The sequence below is a fragment of the Littorina saxatilis genome, linkage group LG6, assembly GCF_037325665.1.
Source record: "Littorina saxatilis isolate snail1 linkage group LG6, US_GU_Lsax_2.0, whole genome shotgun sequence".
Taxonomy (NCBI): Eukaryota; Metazoa; Mollusca; class Gastropoda; order Littorinimorpha; family Littorinidae; genus Littorina; species Littorina saxatilis.
In genome coordinates this window covers 39261127-39282401 of record NC_090250.1, presented here as the reverse complement: position 1 = coordinate 39282401, position 21275 = coordinate 39261127, and the positions used below count along the sequence as shown (strand labels likewise).

The 21275-nt window shown below is 42.5% G+C and overlaps 1 protein-coding gene across 1 annotated transcript in view; it reads left to right on the top strand.

Annotated features, from left to right (window-relative positions):
• Positions 1 to 21275, top strand: part of LOC138969187 (uncharacterized) — a 36554-nt gene that overhangs the window by 14087 nt on the left and 1192 nt on the right. The window contains exons 4-19 of the mRNA XM_070341920.1: positions 297 to 475; positions 687 to 844; positions 1322 to 1612; positions 2423 to 2582; positions 3097 to 3411; positions 4229 to 4406; positions 6135 to 6342; positions 6720 to 6864; positions 7150 to 7320; positions 7824 to 7958; positions 15429 to 15683; positions 16908 to 17138; positions 17679 to 17870; positions 18732 to 18862; positions 19915 to 20072; positions 20579 to 20822. Coding sequence (XP_070198021.1) covers positions 297 to 475; positions 687 to 844; positions 1322 to 1612; positions 2423 to 2582; positions 3097 to 3411; positions 4229 to 4406; positions 6135 to 6342; positions 6720 to 6864; positions 7150 to 7320; positions 7824 to 7958; positions 15429 to 15683; positions 16908 to 17138; positions 17679 to 17870; positions 18732 to 18862; positions 19915 to 20072; positions 20579 to 20822 — 3151 coding nt within the window. The remainder of the gene's footprint in view (positions 1 to 296; positions 476 to 686; positions 845 to 1321; positions 1613 to 2422; positions 2583 to 3096; positions 3412 to 4228; positions 4407 to 6134; positions 6343 to 6719; positions 6865 to 7149; positions 7321 to 7823; positions 7959 to 15428; positions 15684 to 16907; positions 17139 to 17678; positions 17871 to 18731; positions 18863 to 19914; positions 20073 to 20578; positions 20823 to 21275) is intronic.

Sequence of the window (21275 nt, the reverse complement as noted above, 5' to 3'; positions counted from 1 at the left end):
CCAACATACATCTCACCAACCACCATGTTTTTGTGTGTGTGTGTATGTGTGTGTGTGTGTGTGTGTGTGTGTGTGTGTGTGTGTGTGTGCTCACTTAGTCCAGGCAGAACGCGGGAAACTATGAGGGTTTTTCTGCTTCCCGAAGTCTTCACAGATTAGCAATACCAGATTAAGGTCGCCGGCTATGTAGGCAATCATCGAGAAATATGTCAGTGTGAAGGTCTGGTAGCTCAGTTGGTAGAGCATTTCTTATCCATTTTCCATCCTGATAGCTGACTTTTCCCTTTCATTCACAGGACTGTTGGGACCAGGCAGGACCCAGGAGGCCATTGTGGTGTCACGCTTCCTAAGTTCCCTGCCTTCCTCGCAGCGTCTGCTGCAGATCTCAGGTTCCGCAACCGGAGCAGAGCTCAGCGACAAGGGCCTCTACTCCAACTTCTATAGAGTGGTCCCCCCTGACAGCACACAGGTTCAGGTGAGTATGTAAGCCCCCTTTGATCAAAAGAGACGACACCGAATATATTTATTGTTGTTTTCCTTTTATGGAGATTTAACTGTGGCTTCGATCGTCACCATCATTTAAGTTATTTGACAGGTGGATCTCTTTATAAACTCTGTTAAACACATTTCTCCGTGAGCTTTAACACAATCCACTACAATGAACATGCTCAATGCTTTTATTGCAGGTATTGTTCAAGTTGCTGCAACAGCTTGGCTGGAACTACATCTCCATCATTTACGACAATGATGCGTACGGCACACAGGCAGCCAAGGAGTTGCGAGATTTAGCTCACACCGAAAATCTGTGTGTGCCCATGTTTGAAGCCCTGCCTCTTGACTACAGGTACACAAAATGATATCATTGGTTGGATTTAATGAATAGAATGTGATAACATGTCATCTGTTGCCAAAGTTTCGCAGCAGAAGAGCAACAACAGTAAGTCGATCTACAGCAGTTGTTGACGATTCTTTGGGAATTTTGGGATAGCGTCGGTAGTTGTTCATACGTGAACACATTTCCAATCATCAAAAACATTGTCTTCGTTTTGACAGAATGAACGACTTTTTTTTTGCGGCAGGAGAAAGGTTACGCCAAATACGAGTACTACGCCAAATAAAGTGAAAATTACCAACTCTTTCATGAAAAATGTGGGCAAATAAAATAAATACTGCCACAACCCTGCATGCAGTTAATGATAATTTAATTTAGTATGAAACAGTGTTGATTTTCTCAATATTAATTTTCTAATTGAGACCAAACACAATCGAGCTCCACCAGGGGTTCTACATGGTTAAATGTGTTCAATGTCATCACGCACAGGTCTCAAGGATTCCTCTCCACAGTTGACAGAATCATCGACAGAATAAAAGGCGGCAGCCTCAGCATCATCAAAGGCGTGGTGTTTATAGGGAGCGTGGCCACTGCCAGAGAGTTCACTGGTATCCTGGCAAAGAGGGTCACCTTTGTTCGTTTTATCTTCTCTGAGGCCGTGGGGTTGCAGACGTCTGCAGTGTCGCACACGTCGCTTGGCAAGGGGGCCCTGGTGGCTGCCCCGCCCTATTTCCCTCTACCGGAGTTTGGAACTTTCTGGAACAACCTGTGGACTAACTGGTGAGTGTCAAGTATGCCAGCAGCAGGGCTGGGTCCAGGAGGGGGGGGGGGGGGGGGGCAGGTCCTGGGTTCCGGAAGCCTTATACTGAAAATAATTATATATGTTTTTTTTCTCAGGAGAGACCCAACATTTCAACACCAGCTGACGGGGCAACGCCTCCCAGACCCCCGCCTACCCTCGCCTGTACTCATGCCTAATTTTGGAAGTCCCTCCCTCTCATTTACTATAGGTCCAGCCCTGAGCATTGATGTTTGTCATCTGTTTATCATCTGTCCTCTGAATCTCTCTCTACTGGAATTTTGAATTTTCTCGAACAATCTGTGGACTAACTGCTGAGTGTTAAGTTTGTCAGCAGTGATGTTCGTAATCGGAATCAATCTCCCTCCACCGGAGTTTAGAACCTTCTGAAACATCCTCTCGATTGACTGTTGAGTGTCACGTTTAGCAGCGGTTGTGGTATTAATCTGGATATCGACATACAACGGTTTGTTTCACGTGTCAGTTCGTAACTTGTTACTTCCATATCTTTTGATAAACGTTCACAGGTAAAGCAGAGTCAGAACTCATGTGCAATGAATAAAACAAATGCACTTGTTATAAAAGTATCAGCACAAGAGTAAATACGTTTCCATCCGAGCGGTAGTTTTCTTTTCGATTGAAAATAATTGTCAGTTTCATTTTGTGTGCCGTCGTGATACGTACACATGTTTAGATATATTTTTGGAATGATGAGAATGAGAATAGACTGTGCGGGAGTAACTGCTAGTCCTAGTGGTCAGAGAATCGTCTTGCATTACACTTATTTGCAGGACGATCTTTTCCGACGAAGTCCAAACCAACGCCTTTCTGGCTGGATACTACAATTCCACAACTTCGTGTGCGCTCTCTGACTCTGTCTGCTGGAGGACCAATCGGAACAAGCTGCCTCTGATAACGAGCAGCACCCAGTGGCTTTTTGAATACTATCAGGTCAAGTATGATTTACATTAACCTTCGTTTGTTGACGTCACTGAAGTAAGTGTTTTATCAAACGTTCATGATTCACAGACGATTTTAAAGTTCTAAACAAAATTAATTCACAAACGCCTCCTCCTCCTCCTTCACATACACAGCACGCTCAAAACCAACCAACCCACATCAATTGATAATTCTTCCCTAAAATCATGAATCAGAGCTCAAATAAACATATGCACAGAGGAAGTAAGTAGCAGTCACGTGACGTGTAACACCTGACAGGGCAATCACTTGAATCATTTCTGATGACCACCGTTATCTAACTGATCTTGTGACGATTTCCCCACGAACTATATCCAGTGGACATCCAGATCCAGATCCAGATAACCCCTCATTGTGATTTGATAGTTGTGTACCTTGTTCGACCACTTTTATGACCGTTAAATCAAAGTTCTAGTAATGTTTTGTTCTCACTGTTTAATTAACCGTCCCATAAACTCTCCTTTCGTGTTTTTGTTTGTTTTGTTAGGTCAAGGCCGCTGCGATCTTTGCCGCCATTTTAAAACAGCTCCACTCTCAAACCTGCGTGAAAAATTCGTCTGGTGTTTGCCAGGAGCTGGATGACATGATTCGAAATAACAGAGGGGGGATTCAAGATACTCTTCAGGATGCTACTTTGAACTTGGAATCTGAGTTTTCTAGTGTGAGTTCCGTGTTTCATGGGCAGACAACTGTCTCGTTTGACCAGCAAGGGGAGATTGCTGCAGGAAGCCATCACAACACATCGGTGTACGATGTCTTCAACTACAGAGAGTGTGCTGGTGGAAAGTTTTGTTTTCAACAGGTGAGCGATTCATCATTTTGGGTATGGTTGACGCTCACATTTCACTGTTTTCGATCTGATACTCCTATTAACGGGCGGATCCAGGATCTTAAGGAATGAGCACTGTGTAGAGCACTGTGTCCTGTACATTCTGGGAATGAGTTTAGCACCAAACGTTTTTGCACAAACTTGAAGGCGCAAAGCGCCTGAATTGAGGAAAGCGCCCTAATTGAGGGCGCGAAGCGCCCGAACATTCTAGGGGGGTCCGGGAGAATTTTTTATTTTCAAGGAAGCAAAATGCTGCAATCTAGGGCCACCTGAGCTCAGAAACTGTCATTTAATCATCTCTCTCTCTCTCTCTCTCTCTCTCTCTCTCTCTCTCTCTCTCTCTCTCTCTCTTTTTTCCCGGGCCCCCTTAGCCCCCCCCCCCCCCCGCTAAATCCGCCACTGCCATTGCGCTTTTACTGTAGCGTTGTCCAGAAACAGGTATATTTTGCTGTCGGAGGTGTTATAATAGGTCTTTCTACAACAGGCATATATTCCAATAGTGTAGATGGTTTAATCTAACTGTACTTTTATTGTGACTCCCTCTAGATTGCAATTGAGTGTCCTATACATTCTGTGAATGAGTTTAGCTTTTGAAGCAAAATCAGTTTGCTTCACGCTTGCTGACAAAATCTCGAAAGTGTCCCAAAAAGAAATGTTCTTCCAATTGTGTGCTCTTATTCAAGAGCTCTGCATGAGAAGTATTAGCCCAATTCCGCATAGTGACATATCGTAGTCAAGGTAATTATTTGCTGCGCTATTCCAGCATCACTCAGTATTGTTTGCCATGCAGGTGGGAAGGTACACAGTGGACACACGCCTTCGGCTGGACACAGAGAGAATAAAAGGATACGACGAGAGTGGTGGCACCCTGTCTTGGTCAGATCTCCCCAAGGCACAGTGCATGGACAACAAAGACTGTCTGGAGTGTCTGCCTCACGATATACCAGGAGAAGTTGTCTTTGTGCCAGGTAAGACTCCTGACAGTGACATTCAAGCAGCGACGCTCTGCAAGGACAGCGGTCTATCTTTTAACTAATCAGTAATTACTCAAATCTACATTAGATGGCAAGGGGAGGAATTGAATTTTGGCGTGAGGGTAAGGCTGTGTGTGTATGTGTGTTAAGGCTGTGTGTGTGTGTGTATGTGTGTGTGTGTGTGTATGTGTGTGTGTGTGTGTGTGTGTGTGTGTGTGTGTGTATGTGTGTGTGTGTGTATGTGTGTGTGTGTATGTATGTGTGTGGGTATGTGTGTGTGTGTGTATGTGTGTGTGTGTGTGTATGTGTGTGTGTGTGTATGTGTGTGTGTGTGTGTGTGTGTGTGTATATGTGTGTGTGTGTGTGTGTGTGTGTGTGTGTATGTGTGTGTGTGTGTGTGTGTGTGTGCGTATGTGTGTGTGTGTATGTGTGTGTGTGTGTGCGTATGTGTGTGTGTGTGTGTGTGTGTATGTGTGTGTGTGTGTGTGTGTGTGTGTGTGTGTGTGTGTGTGTGTGTGTGTAAGGAATGAAAACCATACAAACATACATTTCATTTTCAAGTTTCTTTTGTCCTGCACGTTTTTTGTTAAAACAGATTCTTTCTGACTAAACATTTTCAGAAAAAAAGAACCTAAGAGTTTAATGCATTTATTTTGTCTTGTTCCCAAGATTCTTTGAATGACCTTAATTATGATCGTAGAAAACTAGTACTGTTTTCTGTCTTAATGACAGAGACGAGAAGCAGCGGTGAGGTAAACAGCACACCTCCCTCATATTTTATTTTTTATTTGCATGTGAAGTCCGTTTAGTGAGAGTGAGATCAAATACGTTTTGGGAAAGCTTCGGGATGTTTTTATACAGGATTTGTTTTCTTCGGAAAATGTGTCAAATTGGCTGTTAACGGTGTGACAAGTGGAAGAAATTTTAAGCAGTCCGGGCCGGGCTTAACCTTTTCCCTACCTTGGTTCGGTAATTTTGCCAACACGACGGCACACTTTTCGAAGATTTGAAATAAGTTTTGTTATTTCGACGACTACACCGACGCCAAACGTCACTAAAGCTTTGCATTTCCGAAAAATACTTTCCACAGTTTATAACCAAAGTATTTAACTGTCAGGCTAAGAAGCTTTTGCAGTTTAGAGACATCGTGCTTGCTGCAGCACGGGCAGAGAAAATGTTCCCTCTTTATCTTCACTGCGCTGACAGCAAAGCCCCTCACGCGGAGGTGTTTTCAGACAGGCCAGACACAGGTTGTCCCGGAGGTGTTTTCAGACAGGCCAGACACAGGTTGTCCCGGAGGTGTTTTCAGACACGCCAGACACAGGTTGTCCCGGAGGTGTTTTCAGACAGGCCAGACACAGGTTGTCCCGGAGGTGTTTTCAGACACGCCAGACACAGGTTGTCCCGGAGGTGTTTTCAGACACGCCAGACACAGGTTGTCCCGGAGGTGTTTTCAGACACGCCAGACACAGGTTGTCCCGGAGGTGTTTTCAGACAGGCCAGACACAGGTTGTCCCGGAGGTGTTTTCAGACAGGCCAGACACAGGTTGTCCCGGAGGTGTTTTCAGACAGGCCAGACACAGGTTGTCCCGGAGGTGTTTTCATACAGGCCAGACACAGGTTGTCCCGGAGGTGTTTTCAGACAGGCCAGACACAGGTTGTCCCGGAGGTGTTTGGCTACAGAACCCCAAAGCACACAATGACTGAAGTATTCCTTTCCAGGTGATATCTACATCGTGGCAGTAGCCCCAGCTCACGACAGGGAAGCCCAGAAACCTCTTCAGTGCGGAAAGATACGTCAGAATGCCGGAGCAGACTTCGTGCAGAGTGTTCTCTTTGCTGTTGAGGAGATCAACAAAAAGAGAGCACCTTTTACCGGCATCCTAGGGAACAAGACACTTGGCGTTATCATCCTCAATTCCTGTTACAGGTAGGTCAAGTGGAGTAGTGCCTGCGAAAAGATAACACATTTGGGACCAGCCAAGAAATATTTTTTCATAGCAGATATGTATTAAAAAGACAAAGGGACTTACGCCAAAAGGTGTCATTTCTTGGGAGGTGTTCTTTTGTGGGAGACTCACTTAAGGCACCACAGCAAAATACAATTGAATACAATCAGCTCCATAATTCATGGATAAAACAGCACCTTCTTAAGCCATCATACCAGAAATGAATTTGCTTATTTTCAGAAAGTTATGAAAAATAAAAATGACATCTTTTTTGTTGTTGTATGATCTGTTCATTTTGTTCTTAGCCTAGTGGACAATCATGTTTTGTCTTCAGGAGCATCTTGGTTTTTTTCCCCAGAGAACTTGTAATCAAAGATAAGCTGATAGAGCTGCACAAGGGCACCTTGGTTCTGCCGAATGGACGGAATAGTTCTGAGATCTTACCTCATATCGCTGGTTATGTTGGGGCTTTCTTCAGCACTGTCAGCATTGCTATGTATGAGGTAAGTGTGTGTAAGTTTTATTCTCTCTACGATGATACAGGTTACATTTTCTGTACCATTTCCTGCTTGCTTTTGTGAGGTTAATCGGGTGTAAAATAGATCGACCTAGTACTTTAACATTAATTCACCCAAAAATGTCAACTCTGCACATAAAGCTATCTGGATGTTGATTTTGTTATAGGTGTCAAAGTCGTATCCCGCGTTAAACCTTGCCGAATCTCTGAAAATGAACTGAATTTTTATGTTTACACGACGGGAATGACTGTGAACTCAAAATTGTTTCAGGTGTTACAAAGCCTGGACACTCGCTTCGTTTTGCTGAGTCCAGCCAACACCAGTCCAGAGCTGAGTGACCGCCACAAATACCCGCTGTATCTGAGACTGACCCCCGGTCACAACACCCAGGTCAACGCTCTCTTCACTCTCCTGCGAGAACTCGGACACCAATACGTTCAGGTAGGCATCGTCTTGGCTTAAAGTTACTGGACCTGTCAAGTCCAGGTGCACGGAGCCCCCAGGGCTTTCAGTCATGCCTCAGTCAGCTATCCGTTTGAAAACATACCAAGTTTCATTGACTTTCATGCAAGGAGTCAAAATTAATGTTGGACTGCCACATTATGTCCCGCGCGTGAATTAATTACGTCAGAAGCCTACATGGAAGTCAAGACATTGTGTGTGATTACGTAAGAAAATCGTAAAATATGGTCTGTGGGTCCATGTGGGCATACCGCACATAACCTTGAGCCCCAGAACGTGTTCATTGGAAAGGTTAGTTACATTTTGGCATTAAGCAGCCTTTTAATGTTGGTATGTGTAAAAGTGGAACGATAAAGCCTAGGCAGATCTGAGGTGGTGTACATGGTTACATTCACGAGTAGGAAAGTATCTTTAAGTTCTAAATAACTTATGATGGAAGACCAACAGACTTTGCAGTGCAGAGTCAAGCATACGTGTTGCAGGTGTTGTACGATGCAGACGACAACTACAGCGCAGCCTTGAAGGAGAGAATCAATACTCTCAGCACGTCCAAAGCTTTCAACGTGTGTGTGGTCAACAACATCGCCTCCGACTCTGAGGGACAGAGCTTCTATTCAGTAAGTTTGTTACAGTGAAGTTAATGTAAACTAGCACGAAACACTTAATTTTCTTTCACAGAACTATAAAAACAGAGCGTGTACATTCTAAATAAGAATAGAAGAACACGACATGTTAGCCTCTGGAACGTTTGATTAAAGACAATATAAGATGTTTGATGGGTTGTTGACAGACCAGCTTTTTTGTCGTCCGAGGGGGAGCATATCGTCTTTTGTTTCATATTTATTGACCAAGGCCGAAGGCCGCGGTCAATAAATATGAAACAAAAGTCGATATGCCCCCCGAGGACCGACAAAAAAAGCTGGTCTGACAACAAACCACCAAACATCGTTTTTGTCATCATTTTGGTAGTGAGAAAATAAGATAACAATCAACACAGGGAGCCATGCTTTGAAACACGGGTTCCGTGCTGATAACCACACGAGTTCCGTGCGGATAACCACTGGCAATCAAAGCTGGCGTGTGAAAGCAACTTTCTGTATTTTTGAGTTCATAAAATGTTGGGATGAATATGTCAGGTTTGAGGATGCACAGTTCTGTTTGTTCATCTCGGTATTCCACTCCCTCGGCTTTCAGTTGTGAGTATTAAGCTTAGTAATCGAATGTGGAAGCTACGTTGGGTCAAAGGTCACAGAAGATTTGCGTCGTGCAGCGAAGGAAATAAAAGAATCGCGATCTTGTTTCCGACTCAGTAGCCTACCTCTTTGTTTTTCATTAGACCTGTCAATCTGCTTGCTCGGCTTTGTGAGATGTTTGCATATATTGTTGCTATTTTCTTTGCTTTTATCATTATTTCTTATTTGTGCTTCGTTTATCGATACATCTTGTGCACGGGTCAAAATGTGTGTGTCAGGGGTCAATTGGTTTGACTGGAATTTGACGTTCGTGTTTCTCACACAAAGATACACGCACTTCATGACTTTGTAAGAAGACATAACATATCGGTAGGTTTCATTTGTTTGTGATGAATTTATTGAAGTAGTTTTGTTTTTTTGTTTACTTTTACCAGTTTGCCAGTTGGTTTTTGGAACTTTGCAAAGCAGTGTCGTGTCGTCTGTTTAGGTCTGGGGAAACGCCAATGAAAAGAGCCGAAGAATCCTCGAGCGTTTCTATTGGGTTTGCTTTTGATTATCCATGTAATAGGGCTTCCTGCAACTATGGTAACCGGGGATTTATTCCCCGGGGAACATGAGATTTATTTCCCAGGTGCTTGTGAATGAAAACTCGTGAAAATGATGACAAACATATTTATTCACTAGAACATCCTCATGTTCATCTTTGGTCGCCGATTAAGATAGAAAACAGGCAAATAATAATGAAAGAGTGAACACTTCTCTTATGATGTTTTGTTTGCTCTTTCAAAGATGACACGAAGAAAAAAACAGCGTATCTAAGCTTATTATGTTTTTTCTTTGTCTTTTTTCCAATCTGACCATATCATGGGGAGATATCGCAGTCGGTGTCGGCGCTGAAAACGAAACGAGTTTGTGGCCATCGGGCCACGTTCGACAAGAGATTTATTTCCCAGAGTCAAGTTTGTGCAGACTCTCCTCGGTGTCCGAGCACCCATTGTGCACGCATGCACAGGTTAAAGATCTCAAGTTCACAGCAAAAGTCTCAAGTCAAGTCAAGTATTTCAAGTCAAGTATTTTATTGTTTTGGGCCCAGAGGGCTTTGAAACAAAGATATAACTTTAACAAAAAAAAGGTAACAAATCAGACAGTTAATATATGTATATAAATTGAGCGGACAAATACAACATTACTATACGACCAAATTAAATTGGCAATATACACTTCCATACATGCAAACAAAAAGAAAAATAGGTTTAACAAAATCAGGTAAGAAATCAGGCAGATAATATGTATACATTAAGCGGACAACGATAATATACAGCTGAAGTAAATTGGCAATACCATTATGCCATGCATCTTTTGTAAAAACACAAAACAAAAGCATGTATTACATATATACATACCAATAAAGAAACTAGATATAACGCTAACATACTAAAATCATAACATGGGCTACAAATCTTGCTAGCTTCATTAGTTTTATCTTAGATTTACAATTCATTAGCTGTTCATATTTTAAACAATTTGGGTGAGATCGGTAATAAGGACTAATTAATGTTCTTCTTTCAGACACTATACTTTCGTCGGTACAACTGAACAAATAGTGAAACTCATCACCTAATTCATTTTTATCGCACATGTCACACAATCTTTCATTTCTAGGAACATTAAAAAATCTGTGCTGATGTATTGGCAACTTATGATTGCTTGTTCTAAATTTTGCTAGTTTAACTTGGAGTTTCCTAGGCAACCAAAGCAAATACCTTTCCAGACAAAAATCCTTTTTATATATTCTGTAATTAAAACACAAGCTGTTGGCATTCACGTCAGTGTTCCATTCCTGCAGGAATTGATCTCTTAGCCTTTGTTTTACAACGTTTTTAAAACCTGAGACGGCAAGACTCTGAGTTGTCCATAAATATGATAGACCCAACTTATTTAACATAGTACTGACATGCGACAGCCAGGGCAATTTAACGTTTTGTACATGGTACAACTTCAAATGTAGTTTTAACATTAAACAAGACATCTTATTCGCACCATCGTTCATTTCTTTCATCAGTTTATACCAATAAACCAGTAACTGACATTGTACCTCAATTCTAATTGGATAACGACCAAGCTCTCCGTAAACCATACAAGTGGGTGTAGTTTTATATACATCAAGAAGCATTTTTAAAAATCGCAATTGAAACCTTGACAATATGTCTAATGAGTCATATCCCCACACCTCACAACCATACAACAAAATTGGATGTACACACTTCTCAAAAAGATCCAATTGCACATCAATTGGTAAATTTAGTTTTCTACATTTTCGAATTAACGAGAACATTGCACGGTTACCAATCAAACATTGACGTTTCATGGCATTATGAAATTTGTTATTATAATTAAATAGTACACCTAAGTACACATAGTCCCAAACTACTTGGACAGGTACTCCATTCAAGACAAAATTTGGGATATTCCGTATTTTCCCCCGCGAAAAAACAACTATTTTTGTCTTTTCAATATTTATGCTTAGTCCCCAGTTCTTACAATAACGATCTAGTCCATCCAGGGCTTTTTGCATTTCTCCAGGTGTTTCGGCGAGTATAGCAGTATCATCAGCATATATTAACAGGAACAAATACATATAGTCATTAATGCGTTCAACATCTATTTCTTGGGCTCTTTTCAGGGGCAACTCTAGGCTGACATCATATTCAACCAAAAACTGCTTCAGGTCGTTTAAAAATAGTGAGAAAAGAATCGGTGATAAATTTTCGCCCTGAAGAAGCCCGATGTTTGAGGTGAACGTCTCGGAGAATACACTGTTCACCTTCACGCACAATTTTGCCTTATCATACATGTCCTTAATTACATTCAATACCTTACCATTAATATTCCGTTGCATCAGCTTCTGCCACAGGAGATTGCGTTGCACAGAATCAAAAGCTTTACGCAGATCAATGAAAGCACAATATAACTTTTTCTTTTGTTGTAAAAATATATCAATAAGACAATGTAGTGCAAAAATGTGGTCTACAGTAGAGTGGCCTTTTCGGAAACCAGCTTGTTCGTTGCCGATCACAGAATTGTCATCCAGAAATGCATGCAATCTTTTATTTATCACACTTGTAAAAAGTTTTCCAAAACAACTTAGTACACTGATTCCTCTATAATTATCAGGGTCGGCTGTTGAGCCTTTACCTTTAAAGATTGGGCTTATATACCCCACTGTCCAAGCTTTAGGCATTTTCCCAGTATGCAATATCAAGTTAAATACACGTGTTACAATAGTTAATAGTTTTGGTGAGGAATATTTCAAAAACTCGTTTATAATACCATCGTATCCGCAAGCTTTGTTATTCTTTAAATTGTTTACACATATCATCACCTCCTCCTTTGTAATATCAACATTCAATTGTTCATTCATAAGGTCTGTGTCATCAAGCACATCATCTTGCACATCAATCAAGTCGTGCTCAGATACATTACTAAGTTTTTCAAAATGTTTTACAAATACTTCACGGGATATATCATGCATCGCTTGTTTCTTCTGCTGGTCACATCCACTTATCAATTTCCAATAACTGCTGGGGTCAGAAGACTTCATTGTTCGAATTTTCTTATGTAGTTGCTTTAAATAACTATTATAACTTTTACTCAGTGTTCCCTTATAATCCTTGAATGCTTGGGCCTTATCTTGTATGATCTCTCTGTTATTTGGTTGGGCTTTAAATTTTCTCTTTATTTTTCTATATTTCCTTCTTGTCTGTTTACATTCGTTATCAAACCAAATTTTCTTAACTCCGCTATGTGCATCGTTACTGCTACATGTATTTATTTTTTTCTTCTGCTTATTCTTTCTAAGCATGTTCAATTTATTGGCAGCTTCGGATAGAATTCCTTCTATTTGTTTCATTACATTATCGATCTGGTCCTGAGTTACATCCTCTACGCTACCAATTAGGGAAACTAATATCCCTTCCACTAATAATACTTTATTATCATCAATTTCATCTACAAAATTCTGATTTGCTCCTACTTTCCATATTGGTTTCAACACACTGCTAGTGTTATAATTGCTTTCAGTTTCATTCTCAACGTGTTCATTGTCCATTAGGATATCTGACAGGGCAAAAAATATAGGACAATGGACATCAGATAAACATTCATTATAGTCACATACTTGAAATTTTGAAAATGACGGAAAAACATTTGGCGTAGCTAGTACATAATCTACCAAACTCACATTATTACAAGTTACTCGACCCAATCTTGCGTCCTCTCCCATTCTGCCGTTCACTACTAATAATCGTTGACTAATACAAAAGTCAATAAAACTGCGGCCAAAATTGTTCATAACATGGTCCATTGAGCACCTCTCTTTTATAATTCCAAACATGTCCATCATCTGCACTGTTGATACTTCATCAGTTAATTCATTCATAATAGCACAGTCTTCCAAATAGTCTCTTGCATATCCACTTCTAGCATTAAAATCTCCAATCATGACAACGTTTTCTGCATTCAAATATGATAGTGTTTCTTCTAACTCTTGGTAAGCACTGGGTCTGACATAGGGTGAGCCTTCTGGTGGCATATATACCACACACAACAATAACCTTTCAATCATCTGCTGACCTACATGTTCAGACAGCTCAATAAAAATACCATCTTGAAATACTGGGAAGTTCACAAACCTGTATTTACTGTTGGCACTTTCTTCAATTCTTGTTTTTAATTTAATGTCTTCTACAATTTTAATGTGTTTACAGAGCTCGTCCCTGATATAAACTGCAACCCCACCCGACTTTCGTTTACATATCAATCTGTTTTTCTTAAAACAAGTAAAACCTTCAACTTCACAGGAATCAAAATCATCTAGCTTGGTTTCGGACAGGCATATAATATCGTTACACAAGAACAGCTCGTTGAATTCTGGATATTTCAATTTTGACAACAATCCACCAACATTTAACGATACGAAACGCATACGTTCTTTTTGACACACTGGCTCACTCACCCTTTCTGAGTTGTTACTCTCAGATTCGCTCCCATCCTCCTTCTCATTCTCATTCTCACTCACATTCCCATTCCCATTCTCAATCTCAATCTCATTCTCCCGCTCAGACAGGGCGTTTTCTCTCTCTCTCTCAGTCGCTCCATTCGTAATACCAACTTCAGTTACGTTGTCACTGCCATTCTCAATCTCAATCTCATTCTCCCGCTCAGACAGGGCGTTTTCTCTCTCTCTCTCAGTCGCTCCATTCGTAATACCAACTTCAGTTACGTTGCCACTGCCACACACACCATCAACACGTTTCCTGTCAAGGTCAAGAACTGTATCCACATGTCTCGCTGCACGCACACAGCTCGTAATGCCTGCACTCACTTCAACACTTCTCCTCTCTAAAGGCAATGACAGAGATACGGAACGTTCCTTGTAACTCCGTTCATTGTTACCGACATCACCACGAGTCTGTTTTTCGATAGTTCTAGCACGCGTCGTGTTTTTCTGTTTCCCTTCGCCATCTCCATACGACACATTCGCCCCGCACGCTATTATCCAATCCGCGCTTGGTTCACCTGAGGGCGCTGACCAATCAGGGCCATTGTTGTCATGTGTAGCTGCTGACAATCGGCCATGTGTAGCACACAGCAACTCGTCTGGTACATCACGTCTACCTTTCAGCGACAGCCCCGGGCGATCCTAGGATTCTTCAGGAAGAAAATCCCCGAGACCCAATTCAGCCATATCAACACTGTCGAATCCAATCCTGAAGAGATCGTCGGGTGATTCGATGACGGTCGGCCTCTCGTCGTTGTTTCGTACGCCGGGGGGTCTTTTGCTAACACATAGCAGGCGCCCCTCCACCGTCCACACACTGTGTCGCCCGGCCTTCTTGATGAGGTTTAGTAGTTTGGAGCGCAGGGGGGTTAGGTCCTCATTCACGTATGTTTTCGCATACTCCGCCTTGTCTTTGAGGTTCTTCTTTTTTCTCATCAGTTCATTCCTCTTTTTCCTGGAAACAAATCGGGCTATCACCTGCCTCTTCTCTCCCCGCTTTCCCACTCTATGCACAGCAGCAAAGTCCTCGGGGGTCACTTCTACACCTGCATCCTTACACACAGTAATGATCTTCCTTTCCAGGTCCTCTGGTTGTTCCCCTGAACCTTCCTCCACACCGACAAACCTCACGTTCTCCCTGCGTGTATACTGTTCGAGTCTGTCATTCTCATATTTCAGCTGTAGTAGTTTACACCGAACTCTCTCACTGTCTCTGCTCTCCACATTTCTCCTTCTCTCGGTATCTTCGGTAGCAAACTTGTCCAAATGCCCCTTCACAACCTGCCCTACCGCCAAGGCAACACTGGTGACAATAGCAGGTATGATGTGTTTGACGAAAGACGTATATTCCTCACTCGGCGATCCCGACGTTGTACTCTTCAGAGCCTCGTTCACTCGTGTCAATATGGTCTCGTGAATCTCCGACACATCGATATCAGTACTGTTTGCCTTTTCAGTCTCCATACCCCTTTCTGCATGGATTAATGCCTCTATTTCCACAGAAGACGATGCCTCACGCACTTTCTTACCCTTCACAGCAGATGGAGGAGAAAACACAAGGGCTCGTTTGCTATTCCTTCTCGGCATACCGTCTATGAAACACAACTGAGATCAACTCAACTCAGCTCCGAAACCCGGTGTCTCAGGGCTTAGAAACACGAACACGCGCATGCAAGAAAAAGAAGACCAAAAATGGCTAGCGTCCTACAGTATGACATCTCGCTTTCCCCAGTGTGAAAGCAGCCCGAATTTCTATGAGGGTACATCACAGGACTATACCATACCCTATCTGTATGCTTACCCTTTCTTCTTCCAATCTAACCATATCATCGTAGGTCCTGGATGACTTGCGAAAGAACCTGTGGGCCCCTCTGGTGATCGTTGCTCTACAAGAGCAGCACACGGAAAAAGTGATGAAGGACATCCTGCCAGAGATGACCGCCTCGGATAAGTTCCTCTTCCTCGGGACGGACGCCTGGGCGAGGAACCAGTACCTACTGACGGTTCAACACAGCGGGAAGCTGCTGGGCTCTCTCTCCATGTCTGTGGAACTGCCGCATGATCAGCTGTTCTCGGAGTACTTGAAAAAGGTTAGTTAATAGTTAATGTTATTTTTGTTTGTTTTTGTTTTTTTGTTCGTGAAATATGTAAGGTAGTCTTCGCAGTGGATAGTATAGAGCAGTGTTTTCGCTTACTGTCCTGTGGACGTGCGTCAAACTGTGAGTACGATGTTTCAAACATCTGGCTGATAGTAATTTCTCCTTTTGGAGGGTTATTAGAGGGTTATTGGAGGGTTATTGGAGGGTTATTAGAGGGTTACTGGAGGGTTATTAGAGGGTTACTGGAGGGTTACTAGAGGGTTACTGGAGGGTTATTAGAGGGTTATTGGAGGGTTATTAGAGGGTTATTGGAGGGTTATTAGAGGGTTATTGGAGGGTTATTAGAGGGTTATTGGAGGGTTATTAGAGGGTTATTGGAGGTTTATTGGAGGGTTATTAGAGGGTTATTGGAGGGTTATTAGAGGGTTATTGGAGGGTTATTAGAGGGTTATTAGAGGGTTATTGGAGGGTTATTAGAGGGTTATTAGAGGGTTATTGGAGGGTTACTAGAGGGTTATTAGAGGGTTATTGGAGGGTTATTAGAGGGTTATTGGAGGGTTATTATAGGGTTATTGGAGGGTTATTGGAGGGTTATTAGAGGGTTATTAGAAAATTGATAAAACTGAGTACGTCTTCGGACCAGCTGTAAAGGACATACTCGATCGGATCATTTTGATCAGATTTTGTTTGTTTGTTTGTTTGCTTAACGCCCAGTCGACCACGAAGGGCCATATCAGGGCAGTGCTGCTTTGACATATAACGTGCGCCACACACAACACAGAAGTCGCAGCACAGGCTTCATGTCTTCTCACCCAGTCACATTATTCTGACACCGGACCTAACCCCATAATGCCAGACCCATAATTTTAAAGTCTTAGGTATGACCCGGCCGGGGTTCGAACCCACGACCTCCCGATCACGGGGCGGACGCCTTACCACTAGGCCAACCGTGCGGGTTATTTTGGTCAGATGGTCAGATCATCAGATGAGTTTGAACTTACCGTGCACATTCTTTAGGGGTTAACAAATAAACCCAAAACACAATATTCCCTCCCTGTTTTATGTTCAGACCAATCCTATGAACACCCCAAACCTGGACTGCAAGTATGGGCAGTCCTTGATTCACATGATTTTGCAATTTTCCTGGAACTTCTTAAACTCGGAAAACAAAATCCCACCAAAACACCCAACATTCACTCCCTGTTTCATGTGCAGGCGGACCCCCTCAACACACCCAACCCGTGGCTCAAGTATTTCTGGGAGGAGAGAAAGAAATGCTACTTTGACGGCAGTTTTCGTCGGAGTGACAAGACTGGACAATGTCCATCGGAGGCGTCGGAACTGACCGATGGCTATGTCCAAAACCTGTGGCTACCCTTCTACATCAACGCTGTTTATGCTTTTGCTTTAGGGCTGAATTCGGCTTTGAGCGAGCATTGTAAGCAGGTATGTATGGTATCTGGGTTTTCTTTTTGACTGATTGCTTGCTTTGTGTTACTTTTGGTTGGCTACTTTGAGTGGCGTCTATGATTTGGCTGAATGGACCTGACACTATTGAACGTGTTATCTTCCCTACAACATATGGTCTGATTGAATTGCATTTGTCTATGAGCTGCCTTGATTTTATGTATAGAAATTAAAAGAACTCTCTTGAATTCTAGATTGCATTCTTACCGTCTCTGAGACATATTATTAAGTTGACTCGTACCCTTCCCTGCCTGGATTCGAACCAGTGACCAGAAGATCACAGGTCCAGTGTGTGGGTGTGTGTCAAAGAGACCCCCTCTACCCCATCTTGCCTGTTTTTATAAATCATATTGACCAAGCTGAACTTAATTGTCATGTACATAATTATTCGTGAAGCATTGTAAGTTTAAACTAGGTGGACTTGTTCTGAGGTGATATCTGTTTGGTTCATACAATAACACACCTGCTTTGTAACCATTACTGGCATTAAAACCAGTCTGTTTCATACAATCTGACCAGATCTATCTGTGCGACACACTGACATCTGAGCAGCTCGTGCAGTTCCTGAAGACTGTACACCTTGACCTCTTTAACAACGGACGTGAAGTCGAGGTCTTCGATAGCAATGGTGATGGCGACACCGGCTTCAAGCTGTTCCAAATATCTCCCGACAGTTCCAGTTCTGTCTCTGGAGCGTTGACTTACACTGAGGTCAAAAACACACACAGACACACACGGACCTACACACACACTCACACACACGCACGCACGCACCCCCACCCACACACACATAAAATAACGCACACAAATATCACACACACATACACACACGCACGCACGCACGCACACACACACACACACACACACACGCACGCACGCACGCACGCACGCACGCACGCACGCACGTACGCACGCAGACGCACGCACGCACGCACGCACGCACGCACACACGCACACACACAGACACACACACACACACACACACACACACACACACACACACACACACACACACACACATGTTAACTCCTCATCGAAATTTCTTTGCTTTTAATGACACATCCATGACTTTTCTCTTAAAAGCTGTCTTTTGGCGACGACACATGTTTTATTCTTTGCAAGATCTCTGAAAACGACGTACTCTGCAACCAGAACAACACATTTTAAAAGCACGACCCCAGTCTCACCGTAAATGTCTACTGATTCTTATCTTCGTACAAGTCGGGGGAAATTCAATTAATAAAAGGAAAAGAAAACAAAACCATAACGTACAAGAAGAAGCGAAAATCTGATTCAAATGTACTCCAGGGGAGGCAATCAGTTTGTTGCATATCAAAGGGCAATGTATAGCAGTCATTCCCCTTGTTTGGGTATCGATGCTTACTATCATCAATACTCAACACGGGTGTCAAAGTGCTCTTGCGTACATGCTACTTGCCACACATGTTATACCTACAAATTCCCAACTATGGGCAATTAAAGATTCTGAACCCATATTCTTCTGCGAATAAAATAATTGTGATAACGGAAAGAGAGAGAAGAACTAAGTTGCAGTTGTTTTTGCTGTTACAGGTGGGAAGATATGATCATAACACGCTGATTCTTCACGACAAGAGCAACCTATGGGTGTACAAGAACCTACCGAAAACCCAGTGCCCTAATCCTAATGTCTGTAACACCTGCTTTAATTCCAGCGCAACAGGGTAAGTCCTTGGGCCTGTTTGGGCGGTAAGGTTGTTCGTTCAGTTTGCAACGCATGTAGATATGGGCATGCATGCATACCAAATTGTGTATGTAAGAGCACACGCACACACAAACGCTAAACACACACACACACACACACACACACACACACACACACACACACACAAACAAATGCACACGCACACTAACATACACACACACACACACACACACACACAAATGCACACACGCACACTAACACACACACACACACACACACACACACACACACACACACACACACACACACACACACACATACACACTGGACTTGTGATCTTCCGCTCACTGGTTCGAATCCAGGCAGGGAAATACACGAGTCAACTTAAATAAATAAAATGTGATGTCAGAGACGGTATCCATGTCATACCCATGCACGTGTCACCACTGTGGCAAGTAAAAGACCCAGGGCATTTAGCCAAATGTGCAGCTAGCTGATTCCACCTAGATACGCACTCACCTCGGTAGCACTACTCCTGTTTTTACTAGTTTTCTACAGGGGGAAGCGACCCAAATTTCTCAGCAATGGCAGAATAACGACTGTGATAAAGTAATACAGTAAGGGATAACATAAAAAAAAATAAAAAATTGGCACCTATGTTATACGTACATTTCCTCGCTGTTGTTGGATTAATTCTGTCTGAGTGATTCAAAGTACCTGATTTGTTTTTTTCGTTCTTCACAACGCAAAAAACACAGTTTCATTTTTGGTGAATCTTCTGTAGATGCAAAATAACATACTGTTCAATATTTAGCAACCACAGTTTCATATTGAGGGCTCTTCTGAAGATGCTGTATATCGTACTGTTCGGTTTATAAGAAGCCGGAAACGAGCAAGATTCCGGGATCCAAACTGGGACATTGACATCAAATGACAATAGAGACGATATCGGAAACTTATTAAGCTAAACACCTATTCTTGTATATTCATTGACAGCTTTTATCTTTTAAAAATGTGTATAATCTTTGTTTGCTGATTTAGTTAAAGCTGTATACTTATTTGTTTATCCAGGGCTTTTAGAAGTACGGACAATGACAGCACAACGAATCAAGTTCCTTTGATTGGAATGGGTGTTGCCATCCTCGCCCTTTTGATCGGAATCATTGTTCTCACAGTTGTGGTGATTCGCTGCAAAAGGCGAGTCAAGACTCAGAGCCAACAGAGTCGTGGTAAGATGATTAGCCTGATATTAAATGGGCAAAGTTCTGTTGGCGAAGTCCACTTCACAAAGCTCGCTGCATAAAGCTTTGGAACTGAATTTTGATAAATAATACGAGAATTTATAACGCGAACATATCTCACCACAAGGCGACTGAAGGCGCACTCATACACATTCTTTTGAATTTTTGGTAAAATTTTTTTCGCAAAGTCAACTTCGGGCTCAATTAAAGAAGCCCCTTGAGGCTTGACAATATGGCCCAACCACATTCACCATGCGGTTTGTTGAAGACATAATATAATTGGAATGCTTTTCTTAGTGTCTTACGATTTCTTTCGTTCTTCTTTTCCCTGGCTGTGACTTTGTTGACAGGGGAAACTATTTGCCTGTCAATAATTATGTTTTGGTGGCGTCGGGTTAACATATATATTTTTTTATACTGGCTGAACCGCTAGCATACTCACAAGAAATATGATGTGCAGAAAATATATGAAAATGGTTGTATTGGTGTTATAGATGCAGCCATGCAGTCACGGCCTCTGCCCCCTGTGCACTGTGGCAGTTCGTCAACAGCAGGCTCTTGTTCGGGGTCATGCTTCGCTGAAGACAATTCAGCCGGCGCCTACGAGTACCTACGCGATGTAGACGGCCGCCCTCACTCTATGCATACGTACAATGATCGCCAAGTATCTGCAAGCCATTCTGGAACCTCTGGAACATCCTTCATCTCCACACCTCATGCTAGCGTTTCCCAGAACAGGTATTTCATTTCTAATAAACAAAGGGAAGTAAAACAAAAAAGCGGTCTAAATGCATACGACGCGTGTAATAGAGTAAGTAAGAGTTATTCTTAACCATTCTCCTGGCACCTGAGAGAAAAACAAGCATTGAAATGAACGAGCGACTTTCATCTACATTATCTATGTATTTATTTTATTGATTTCATTTGCATGTTCATTTCTACTACTTCATTGTCTATATTACTTGAAAGTTCAGGTCGCTTTCTCCCAATGGAAAGCTAGCAGCTAGCAGAGTCACGTCGCGCCACCCAGATGTGTGTGTGTGTGTGTGTGTGTGTGTGTGTGTGTGTGTGTGTGTGTGTGGGTGTGTGTGTGTGTGTGTGTGTGTGTGTGTGTAATCACCTACTTGCACTTCTGGCATAATGACCGAGTTGTTTCAAGTGCCACAGTGGTGACATCGGGTGGGACACACA